The 13059-nt window shown below is 37.5% G+C and overlaps 1 protein-coding gene across 1 annotated transcript in view; it reads left to right on the forward strand.

Annotated features, from left to right (window-relative positions):
* The window catches only part of TRIQK (triple QxxK/R motif containing), a 41781-nt gene extending 28973 nt beyond the window's left edge, over positions 1-12808 (forward strand). The window contains exons 2-3 of the mRNA XM_010131397.1: positions 2461-2546; positions 12272-12808. Of these exons, the coding sequence (XP_010129699.1) occupies positions 2461-2546; positions 12272-12385 (200 nt within the window). The 3' untranslated portion in view covers positions 12386-12808. The remainder of the gene's footprint in view (positions 1-2460; positions 2547-12271) is intronic.
* Positions 12809-13059: the final 251 nt, after the last annotated feature.

Raw genomic sequence — 13059 nt, forward strand, 5'->3', positions numbered from 1 at the left:
AGAACACCAATAAGCTTTCCCTTTTCTAGAAGCAGCCTTGGTCCTGCTGATAGATGTAGTTCATAGGCTGGGTTTCCTGTGCAATATTTAGCCTTGTTCATGTCACCTTCACAATTCAGCCTTGGAGAGGAGGAGGGGGAATGGGCAACGGGAGGAAGAGGAGGTGGGTTGCAGTGACTGACTTGTTTCCCATTCCTAATGGGCCTAACGAAGCTTTCTGGTTTTCATTATCTAATACTGTTGCATCACTGGAAGGAGAACCTCTGATTGTCCTGCTTTATTTACCCCAGACGGGAGAACAGCAAACTTGAATTATGAGAACTGAAATTTAACTTGGACCTTGTCAGTTATATACTTCTAAACAAAGGTATTGTTCATGCTTAAACCACCTCCGATGGATACATTTCTGTAGTTTGTTCACAAGTGAGTAAGAACAGCTGCATCACTTTATTGAAAGTTGGCTTTCAAAAAACAAATAAAAATACTGAAGGCTGGGGTATATCTGTGCCAAATTTCATCCTGGAGTGAATTTTTATGATTTACAAACTCCTTATTATGGAAATTCTGCTATTTCATAGCAAAAGTACAACTGCAGTACTTTAAGAGAAGAAACACGTTCTCCTTCTGGCTAGCTTTGTCTCGTGATTTAGCCATTTTGGTGATTCCTCCAATGCTTTCCCTAACTGTTAAAAAAAATTACTGTACTCCTGATGCATACTCTTACCTGATATCATTGACTTGTGAAGAATAATGCTGCAGTGGTCCTGTCCTGCAAGTAAGGTATGTTGACTGGATAAATATATTGGACTATAATACATAAATAGTCGCGCTATGGCCTTTTCTTCACTCTGTCCTCTGAGGAGATTCCTTGGGTATATGCTTTTTGGGCGTTTTCCCCCAGTAGAAATGGTTTCAGCTAATTTTCCTTTTGTCATTGAGTATTTTCTAAGTTATCTGAAATCTTTTATGAGTAACATCTGACCAAAGGGTAATAGGGAGACTTTCATAATATATAATCCCTAGGGTTGAGGGCAGATTATACAATGAAAGCAAATTCATAATGTGAGTTCAGCATCCACAGTATGCTACAGAGAGGAGCTCTGTGTCGAATGTCAGCAGAGCGATAGAAATAGGAGACAAAGTCAGAGGTGTGTTTCCATGACTCTAGTGTAGCACTGGAGAAGACCTTTCTTTTCCAATTCCACGTTTCAGAATTTCACCACTGCACTCTAATAACCGAGTTTTGAAGACTGCACTATTGGTTAGAAATGTGAGATAACATCTGTTTGAGCAAAAGGGAGTGTTGCATACAGAGAACTACTGGACATAGTTTTAGAGGAAAGGTTAATTTATTTGGGTGTAACACTAATGAAAGCTAATGTACAACTAGGTAAAATCACTGTTTTTAAAATGGCCAAACATTTCTGCTTTAAGTATTGTTGCTCAGCTCTGGAAATAGACAAAAAGGACAAAAATGCATGTATGCATTGGGGGGAAAAAATGCAAGGGACTTTTTCAAAAAGTCAAAGCAGTTGTACTGAGGCTCTGCCCTCCAGAGCAGTTTCTTCACAGATTCCTAAATTCCTTCTCCTCCTTTTGTGATTGTATCTGAATCTTGACATCTGTTGACTTGAAGCTGTGGTTCATAGTATATAGTAGAGCAGTAACAGGTCCTGTGGACAGAAAAGATACCCCTGAAGGATATTAAGTGTTTTATGCTTTATTATTAAATTGAGGTAAATGATTTATGCCATCTCTAAGTACTTCCATGTCCTCTTCTGAACTCAGTTCATATAAACTCACAGTAATCAAGCACTTGGCTGCACTCTTTGTGGCCGCAAGAGGTAGTCCCCGTAACTTCTAAAAAGTCCATCTAAGACACTTCTGGAATATTCTGTGTAATGTGTTTCTACGAACAGATGTTGTTAAGCAATGGTTTTATTAGCGCTTACTTGGACTGACCTGCGTGTCTCTGAGTTCAGATCCTTGTGAATAATGTTCCAGTTCAGAATGATGAAACTTCTACAGTCACTGTGATGTCCTGTGTTGTATACATTTATGTATGCATTAGAGATGACTAACCGGCAAAAATTACAATGAAAATTTTGTTTTGATTGAAATGTGAGGGGAAAAGGTCATCTACCTTTAATCTACTTATTTGCTGTCTGATGCTTACTGATCAATGTAATAAACATTATTCTAGTGGATAGCTATCTGTACATGTATTTTGAGGTCCCTTAAAAAATAGGTTCTATGCTGATTTGTCAGTTCTTGCTTGTTGCTATCATGATCTGTGCTGAGGACCGTTGTTGCATGGATCGAGCCCTTGTCTTACAGAGTAGCTCCTGTTTAAAGTGCTTGACTGCAGGATGATAGACCTGACTTTTCCACTGAAATAATCGCTGTCATTCTTTATATTCTTTTTGCAACATTTTCATTATATGTGCTTTTCTACTCTAGGAAAACAAGATTATAAGAAAACCAGGCCTATGTTAAGAGCTACAAGATTAAAAGCAGAGGCCAAGAAAACTGCACTAGGCGTGAAGGTAGAGATCTATTCAATAGCTTATACCACCTTTGTGTATATGTTGTTTCTTTTCCCCATGGATGTATCATGTGAATATTGATTTCTGAGAGATATCGTTTATGACACTTCAAAATCTAAGTGGAATGCTGGAATCTAAAATATTTATGATGGATTGCTTTTACTTAACCCTAAAATAACTAGAATGGTTGAAATGCTAAAAGATTTTATGTAGTCCATGTCCTTGTTATGCATGCTTACTTTAAGGTCAATAAAGTACTGTACGCTTAGAAAAATTGATCTTTTCAGGGAGCCTTTCTACACACTGAACAAATGCTTTAATGATTTCATATAGTTATAAAAATTACAATGAACATCTTCCTCTTCCTCTTACTGTCCTGTACCCAGGAGTAATTTAAAGACCGGGTTTGTTAAGTATTTTAAATTCTCAGCATCATTATCTCAGTCTACATCCTTGTGTACTGCCTCTGACTCGGAAAAAGAAGGCTTAACTAACAGCAAAACACATGGAAAGGTAATGAACTTGGTTTTGGAATTCTCCCGTTTTCAGGCAGGTATGAAGTGAAATAATGACTTATTTGATCATGGCTGTGAATATGAGCAAGGAGGACAATTAGGAATATTTTGTGCTATCTCCTACACAGTGTGTCATCGTTATTTAAGTTGCGTCTGGTATTTTTCTCCTCAAGCTTATTTTTGAATCAAATTGATGTACAATTAGCTTAGCAGCAAGGATAATAACCAAGCAAAATAAAAAAGTGGATCGAATACCTGGGTATTCTAGTGAAATAAACTTCAGAAATGTTAAAGGGAGAACATTTTCTTGTTTCTGGCAGATGAGAAATCAATTTTTTTCAAGTTATAGCTTATAGCAAATGCCAAGGTATTACTACCAAGCTGTAACAGCTGTTGAGCTGCCAGATGATGTATTTGGTTGTCTTCCAGAATTTGCTATTATAATCACGAAACAGTGCTTTCTTTTTGCTCCTGATTGCTGATCTCGATCAAGCATTACCGTGCAATGCAGTATGTTTTCACAACATAATCTCCTCAGTTAGTGCTGTGTGTCAGGTTTTAATGAGAAAAAGTAGATTGCCTTTTTCATTTAAAGGATCGATTATTAACCTTTTGAGATCAATGTTTTTTCCTTTCTTCCTTATTAAATTTTCCTTTTCCTTTTACCTGAAATGACATCACCTTTTAAAAGCGATGTTCTACTTGGAGACTTTGACTGTACAGCCTAAATTTTTTTTAAATGTGCAAGTTTTTGCACGTCTTTCACAAGAGAGAAAAATGCAAACCTTGGTCCTTCAAAACCTGTTTTGTCTCCTTATTCTCTGAAGTAATTCTTACTTAAAAGTGAGGGAGAATATGAAAGCGTATGTGTAATTGTAGGTGTAATGAAGAAACAAGTGTTAGTGACAGTTTATTTTGTACAAATATGTTCCAGCATGTTACAGCAGAACACCAGCTTTCTTCAGGGTAAGAATGAGTTTCACACATGTGGTCTCTAGGTCATGGGATGTTGTGTTTCTGGCATTCTGCTAGTTGCAGTGTGCAGTGTCTCAGGTTTGCCATTCTGCCTCTGCCTTTTAAAAAGAAAAAGAAAGAAGTTCTTTAAAATATTTCCTTCCGGCTGTAGTGTTTTTTGCATGCCTGGACCTTAAAATATGACTCTAGATCATTCCCAAACAGATCACAGTCATTTTCTTTGTTTCGTAATTGCTGAGGAAAGCTGACAGAGCTGAAGTAAAAGGGAAGGTAAGTTGGGCACCTTTCCCTTCGAGGATATGCTTGTGGGGGCAGGAAAGCAGGGCCTTTGTATGCATCCTTCTCACTGAGCCTGCTTAATGCCAACAACCTCAGGCTTACTAAATGTTACAATACTTCTAGCAATCCCTGTAGAATAAAATTCTGTACTTCTACTAACATAACCTGCAGTGCTCAGCACAGAAGTGAGGAATGTTTAATGTCTCAGGGTAAACTTGCACCTCCTCCCATCTCGCAATGACAACTCTTCACTCCACTCTACCCCTCCAGTTCAGCAGAGCTTCACCAGGGACGGCAGATGCAGCTGGATTGTCCGCAGGAATATCTCCCTGCCTATCCCAGGAGAGGCTGCTTAGTTGTGAAGCATCCCATAACATCTCCCCGTCTCTCGGGCAAGGCTTCCTTTGCTCAGTCCATTGTTAAGCTCCACCAGCTGTCCAAGAGCAGTCCTCTTATGTTCATCTTCCACACCTATTCCAGATACTACTCTGTCGTCTTCTGGATAAATTTTGAAATCAGGATTTCTTGAAGTCTCCTGCTTAGTGTGACATGAGGGTGTTAAAGCACTCTTCATGTCTGTGACTGTCAGGAGAGTCAACAAAGTTGGTCACATCAGGTTAAGTGCATTCGTGAAACTATTTTGAGGTTTGAGTGTGCATTCCTTTAACTGTTGATTGGTGATGATCCATTGCTAATATTCAGAGCTTTTGAGTGTATCTGAGCTCTCTTTAAAATGAAGTTGCTACTTCTTTTTAAAGAAACTTTCTCATGGTGATAAGCAACACGATTCACCTTCCAACGGCTGGTATTTTAGTCTTTTTATATGATGTAGACCCTGATTCTGTGCTGTGACAGTTGATTAACTTCTGTCTGTGTTGAGGGGGGGAGAAAAAGTGGTGTCAGCACAGTGCAATGTAATAAGTAGGCAACACTAAATAAAAAATGTCCAAAGTTCTTTTAAATCAAAAACACATACATATGTGTATTTACCATATATTTTGTTTATCCAGGTTTGAGTATGTGATGCAGTACGCAGCATTTCAAAATGTATTAACATTTTCTTATAAAAAGCTAAGTTGCAGTTAATAAAAATATTTTAGAGGAAGGATATCCTTATCATACATGTAAAAGTACAAGCTCTCTGAAAAAGAGGAATATTTTTATAATTCTGTGAAATACCTAACAAAATTAAATACCACGCTGCCACTTAAAACAGTAGGATTTTTATTGCTCAATACCTGTAGCGTTGTTTTGCACTAGTGTCCTGAAGAGTTTCTGTTCCTGGCTGTAAAGTAAGATATGGTGTAGTATTTTGGGGGTGGGGGAAGAGAACTGGGAAATAGTGAAGGGATTTTAGTCCTTAATTTCTATGAACATAATGAAATTCAGCTGTTGTGTATTTCACAATGAGAGCTGACAACATTCACTTAAAAAAAAAAAAAAGGCCCTGTAAATGACATAAAACTTTTCAGAACCAATCCCCTGGAGATCCTTCACATTTCATTGCTGGCATACTAATTAGCTTGTCTTGTCAAACTTTGATTGCCTTCTCATTTTAATGCAAGGTTTAAAGTAGCAAAGTTTCTTCCACTCGTTGGCATTTAGTACTTTTTAATTTCCCCAATGAGACATTTTATCTGTGTTGATAATGTCAGAGAAGGAGCTAAGCACTAATAAGTACCAAAAGTTAGTTCAGGCAGGGTGACCATGCTAGTATTTGGTGTATAATGTTTACTCTTTAAACATGTTTAAAAATTAAATATTGCAGCAGAGCTGTTGTGCTGGCTCTGTCTCTATATGTGACACTAATGCAGACAGAGCCAAAATATATGGTGTCTCTTGGAAAAGCAGGACCCCTTTCTTGAGAAACAACTCAGAGGGAGAGAAATAGTATGTCTCCTGGTGTTTAGATAAGACAAAATTCTTTGTAGCAGTACCAAAAAGGGACACTTTTTCTGTGTGGTTGTTTTGTAATCACTCCGCGGGATGCTTGTTCTGCTGGAAGCCCCCCTGCTTGTCCTTACTAAGTGGAGCAGCAAGAGGTCTGCATCATCAGTGATGACTGCTCTCAGTGGATGGGGAAGAGGTGCCAGCAGGAAGGTGGCAAGCAGAAAATGGTTTGAGGAATATGGAAGCTCAGCCATGGATAGCTGGGGTTTGCTGTGCAGAGGCCAAAAGTCACTGTAGTTCTTGGGGAGAGATTTTTTTCACAGGGATCAGGAATGAGTCAGTGGTCCATGGAACAGATGATGAAGTTTTCTCTCTTGTTGAGAGGTAGATACCAATCTGAACAGCAGTATTTTACACTCACTTGCAAAGACATAATTGACTGCAGAATGCCACTCCGTAGAGAATTATTAGCAACACGGTATATTGATTGAGCTAAAGAAAAAATGTTTCCTGAAGAAGTGAGAGCTTGCTGCCTGTCATTTTTTTGCATATCTACTTAATCTATTGTGTAGCTAGCTAGCTCACTATTCAGAGTTTGTCTCATCTGGAACACGTTGTGTATGAATAGATAACAAGACATTCCTAGTGTGTTTTGGCAAAGGGTGTTCTCTGATTTCACGCTGTTCATAATCTGCTAAGTTAGTGAACTACATTTGCCAAGATAAGTTGGGAATATAGTTTCATAGCTCTGCAGAAATCAAGTCCCCCAAGGGACTAATAGATCAATTGATCTGCCCTTTTATATGTTATAGATCATAAAATTTCATCCAAATACTCTAGGAAGTCCAAGTACTTCATAATGGCCAAAATACTGGGTCTTCAAACCAGCTTATGTGCCTCACATAAAGAGCAGGGTAGCTTAATGTGTCACCAGTGAACAAAGTGTGATATTCCCAGTGATCCCAGCAGTCAGACTGCGATCCCTGATTTTGAAATGGAAGGGAGGAGGAAAAAACCTGTACAAAACCAAAATCGGATTGCTCGTATCTGACCCTGGCCTGACCTGTGCATGTAAGTAGAGTAATCATAGTGGTTTGAGCATGTGAACAAGATCCACCAAGCAGGAGCTTAGGAGGATTTTCTGTACCATCTCAGAGCAGTAGTCCATCTTTCTCAGGCTTTTGTCTCTACTTAGGACCAGTATCTAACACTGAAAAGAATAGTTGACAACAACAAAACCTCAAATTCTGAAAATTAAATCAATACAGTTGGAGGAAAATTTTCTGAAAAAAGAAAGAAAAGTTCATTTGCTCATCTATAGAAAAGTCTGACACCTCATGCTTCAGTGTTTCATTACTTTTAACATTCTGGTACTTCAAGGGATTCATACAACACTGACCATGTAAGTAGTCCCAGTCTTCCCAGGGCCCTGAAGGAGGGGAGCAGTCTGGAGGGCTGAGTTTACCAGCTCCCAAGCTGCAAGCCAGGACCTTCTTTTCACACAAGCGCAAGTTGAAGTATTCTCCCAGTAGCTAAATAGAAATGGTACTTTTGGGGGGAGATGTGACCGTGAAAGACTCACAACCATGGAAGTCCATGTTTTCCCCAAGACGTAACTTGACAATCATTCTTGCTCCTAGGAAATGGCATCCTGAATTTCAAGACTGAGCTTATTTAACCACAGCTGGACCTTAAGAAGTTCTTGTAAACAAGTTCTGTAAACAAGGCACTGTGAAGTGCCTTGCTTAAATACAGGTGTATGGCATATATAGTTATATGCTGCAATCAAACTACCTCTATCTCTATGATGAAATAAATACCAGTCTCCTCCCTAGAGGAAACCCCTCCGTCTTTGCACACCAAGGGAGTGCTTATCCCTTAAATCCAAAGATCTCTTTGGAGGCACAGTTTTTCCACCTTGTAAGAACTCGCTATGTCTTTGGTACGTGTATTTGCATTTAGCTATATTAAATTTAATCCTGATGCTTTGTGATCATATAGCCAGGCCTTTTAGATGGCTCTGTAATAGTACCTTGTTCTCATTATTTGAGGCAGTATTGATCTTTGTTTTGAAAGTTTTACAACAAAAAAATTCTAGCAAAAATTACTGATAGAGTTAATAAATTATTTTTTTACCTTTTGTTACCTTGTATTTGATGTAGAATGTCCTGCATTAAGGAAGTAAACATCCACATTTAAATACGATTTTGTTGAAATTCTGAAAACTCTGAAAAACACTGAAATGAAAACTCTGAAATTATCTTAGTGAATGTCCAGATCAAGTCTTCCAGTTAGAAATGATATGGGATAAGAAGGTTGATTGTCAAGTCCATCTATGTTTGTTTTATTACTACAGGTATCCTTGGCCACTATGATTTTCTTTTCAGAATTAGCTAGGAATAGTTTAGCATTTCAAAGACAGCAGTCTGTGGTACTCTTTCACCTAGTTTTAAACTGGTCTCAGATAAAAAATTATTCTCTTTGGAAGACAATAAAAAATAAGTGAAAAATCTGATATTTCCTGAAAGTGTGATATTTCTCTGTACATGTAGGATGTGATGCTGCCATATGAAGTGTCCAGATTTTATACCCAACATTTTTTCATGACTCATATTTTTTCATCCTAATTAATCTTATTTAGATCCCAACTCTGCAACTTGCTCCATCAGGGCAAATCTGAGGACATTATCCAAGTATTGTGGCATGAGAGGTGTAAAACTGACAGAAAATAATAGAATTAAATCCATGTTACACTGTAGTGGCATGTGTTTCCTTTATGGAAAGTTTCTGAAAAGGTTAACCAAGCTGAAATCAATAGGGTTCTACAGACATTATTCTAAGTATAAGAGAATATAGTAGAAAATTCTGTTCCTTTTAAAGGTTTCTTTGACCATACTTTGGGATTTGAAAGCAGGGATGTTATTTGCTAGCATTCTGTACCACATTATAAAAGAAATTAAGGAGAAAAAGCCCTGTGATCGTTTTAAGTTTAAGATTTTTTTCTATATTGGTTAATTATTCATGGTGAAATCCTCTGAGTAAATGAATTTCACAGAGGGATGATGGGGATGATCTATAAAGTACAAAAGAAAGAGAACTATATATGCTGAAAGGGGAGTGTTTTAACATTTCATTTCTATGCATGGCTTAAAATACAAATAGCAAAGCCTGATAAATATAAAACAAATTAAAATGACAATATATACTGTTGTTTCAGACAGTATAATGGTGTAGCATCTCATTTGCTATTTACATTGCAAAATTTATATTTATAAAATTTCATAAACTGGATGCAATTCTTAAGAGACTGCATATTCCTAGCAGAGAGCTAGGTGTCCTTTGTTAGGTTGTTTATTTTAGATTTTTGTTATTCTGCCTTTCTCAGTAACTCAAAATTAAGGTTCTTTCATAATTCTCAAACCTGGAATTTCAATAAGGCTTTTCATTCCCAGGGTTAATAAATACTGATCCAGCCACACGGTTCCTAATGCCTGTGTATGGAAAGTAGTATTGTTATGTCAGTGTTATTCACTGTAAAACTTAGGGAGGGGAATTAAAGAACCACTCCCGTCAAAGCGGTTACTGGGCAGCCTGAGAATAAAAGACAAGATTTACCCAGTTCCACTACAAAAAATGAATCTTTAATGCAAACATTCCCCAAAACTTTACTTTTGCTACCACAACATTTCATAAAGGAATCTGGGGCAAGGAAGAGGAAAGGTGAACCTATTGTTAAGGCAGAAAGTATGGCAAGCATGGCATCCAAACAGGGAAAAGAACTTTTTAATACTGGAATGAATTTGCTCTCTGTGTCAAGTGTGAACGGTGCCTGCATTGTACGGTTTTGTTGTCCACTCTCCAGAGCAGATGGAGCTTGCAGTTGTATGTCACTTGTTTATTACATCCTCTTAAGATTAGTAGCTGTGTGGCCAGATGGGTCTGGGGGCACAGCTGTGGATACAAGGAAATAAATGAAACCTGTCTGATGCTGCCATGCCCTTTTGTGAGATACTGACGTGTTGCAACCGCAACAAAGCAAAAATCACTTTCCTTTAATATACTTTCTGTTTTTTAATCAAATCATATGAAATCAGGAGGGTGAGGTTCAGAAGATGATATAATTCTAAAGAGGAAAATGTAGTTGAAATCTGTATGTGGCAAACAAACTCAGCAAATGTACAGGAGCAATTTTTTAATGTGATAAAACAAATTTAATGTACATCTCAATTAATCATTCACATAAAATGTAAAGCAAAGGTTTCTATAGAACAAAGACTCCTATAGAGCATATGCCAACTAGGCAGTAGTACTTCAAAGTTTATTAGATGGCATATGTTGAATTATTGATCCAACATTCTGATAAACTATATAATGCGTTCATGTAAATGCAAATGAAATGCTGTTCTATAGAAGAATGCCAGATTACAGGCTAGACTTTAGAAAATTAAGCTAACACAGTTTGAACTTCTTCATGGCAGCGGAAACACAAAGTTGTCAGCAAAGCCGCCACCAGTGTAGAGGTACTGCATAGAATTCGTCCTGCAGTGCAGGTCTCTACACCAGAGATATTTTCCCCAGTCCCCTTCTAATGTAAGGGGTGAAATAGGCATTTTTAGGAAGAATTCACCTGACCTCTTTTAGAGGACACAATGAATCGTACACCAAAGGTGCTCGCATTCTCTTCTTGGACAATAAAGGGTGTCTGTCTAGGTGCAGTGTGGGCATCTCCTTTCAGTCCACTGCCAGAGTAGATTTGATGTGGCATCTTCTGTACCAGTTCAGATTGTTACAAAGTCACTGAACTCTTCTCTCCTTTTTCTTCTCTCGTTTTCTTCTCTCCTTTTAAGTATACAGCTGGATTGTTCTGGTGCAGGTGGGTTGTAGGTTAACATGAAGCTGAGGTTTGAAGGGCAAGTTGTTGCTTCTTTTTGTGGAGGGAAAATGGTTTTGGGAGGTACAAAATAACCTGTTCCTTTTGAGCAGCTTAGTGCATGATCTTGAAAATACATTATGACGAAAAGGAATGAAGCAGTGCATGTTGTTAGCTGTGGAAGTGGCACTTCCGGTGAGCTGAGGGAACATAAGGATTTTTCTTAATTTTATATTTCTTTTTTCATTGTCTAGCAAAATGAGTCAACACTATAGCAAGTGTGCCGTGTTTTCCAGGGAAATTAAAAATGTGCAATACTGTGACTTTGAAAGAAGTGGTGTTAATGATCGTACCAAGATTTATTATACCTGAGATCTAAGTTGGAGCTTAACAGAGTCCAGCCTTAAGGTAGAATATGATGATAGTCAGTCACATAACGAGTACGACATGTAGTACAAAAACATTCTTCTGCTTCTGAAAGCTGCTATAAATCATGTATACTTTGGAAGACGCTCTTATGTTAATTAAGGAAGATGCTGCAAGTTGCAATATTTTATGAGAAGAGAGGCAAGTGCAAATTGTTGTGCTTTTTGCCTTATTGCAGAGGGGAAGGAAGAAAAGTTTCATCCAATTCTGAAGTATTTTGTAGCTCCGTATTGTAATGCATGCCAGGAGGTTGGGAGGTAGAGGTAGCAATTTTCATTGACTTCCACCATACTGTGTTTGCTTCATTAAAAAATTACAAATTTGTTGGCAAAAAGCAGTAACATATTGCTAGAAAACATCAAAATTCACAGTGTAAATTCATAACTTGAATTTGTGTTCAAAACTGTGATTTGTGAATTCTGTCTTTTCTTTTAAAAAAGAGTGAATAGCATGATAAAAGGACATAAAGCTCCTATTTCTAGGTCAGGCCAAAGATTTTTAGGCCAAAAATTTTTATGCCAAATATCCTATTTCTGGCAGTGTATCAGACTCACCAAATTTTTAAGTGAATGGATTTTATAACATTCCAAAATGGTAATCACCAAGAAGAAATCATTGAAATATCAATGCCTTGTGCAGTTATATAGGTCTGATGTTATTTTGAAGTGCATTAGAGAATGGAAATGGTACTTATTCCTGATTTGTCTGAAAATATGGTACTGTTTCTAACAGGTTTTGTTTTATTTTTTTTTTTCCTCTTATTTCTACAGGAAGTTGCCCTTGTCCTTGCAGCTATACTGGTATTTTTGTTGGCTTTCTATGCTTTCTTTTATCTTAACATTTCCAATGAAGTTGACCTTGATCTGGATCCAGAAGAAAACTAGCTGATGCAATGAATCTGTCATCAAGATTTCTTCAGCTTGAACGAGACTACAAAGGAACACACAGTCCCTTCACTGTGAGACAGTAAATGATGCCATTTCTTGCAGTCCAAATTCATAAGAAAGTTTTGCAATATGTCTGTCACTTTTACATTCCAGATCTCCAAAATAAGAGAAGACTCATGCCCGGCAAGTTTGTGGTTAACACCAAAGCCAGGAGCAGCAGTACAATACATGAAGTTTATTGTTTACATTATTTTTTTCTCAAGCAGAGAACTTTGATGTCAAAAGACAGGTGCTATTATTATCATGGGTATTGATGGTGACTTCACAGGAGGATAGTCTGCCTTGACTAAATTTAGGAATCAAAGCTTCCTAATTGCCAAATTAGGTTTCTTTTCCTTTCTCAAAAGAAAGCAGAAATACAAAATTAAAAAGTCTTTTATTGATCTCTATTTAAAAATATATCAAAAGCCTTCATCCTTTCTCTGCCTTTTAATCTTTCCTGTGCATATATGCACACATGTGGGCACAAAGATGGAAGGAATTGTAGGAAAAAAATATCTTTTTAGAAGCAGTCTGTCACCTCCTATATGGACTTAATTTTATGTCATCCCAGATTCTGCGTGCCCATATATCTGCAGTAATCTTTTTCATTCTTTTGCCAACTGTTCAGC

Source organism: Buceros rhinoceros, unplaced genomic scaffold, assembly GCF_000710305.1.
Source record: "Buceros rhinoceros silvestris isolate BGI_N320 unplaced genomic scaffold, ASM71030v1 scaffold2142, whole genome shotgun sequence".
Classification (NCBI taxonomy): domain Eukaryota; kingdom Metazoa; phylum Chordata; class Aves; order Bucerotiformes; family Bucerotidae; genus Buceros; species Buceros rhinoceros.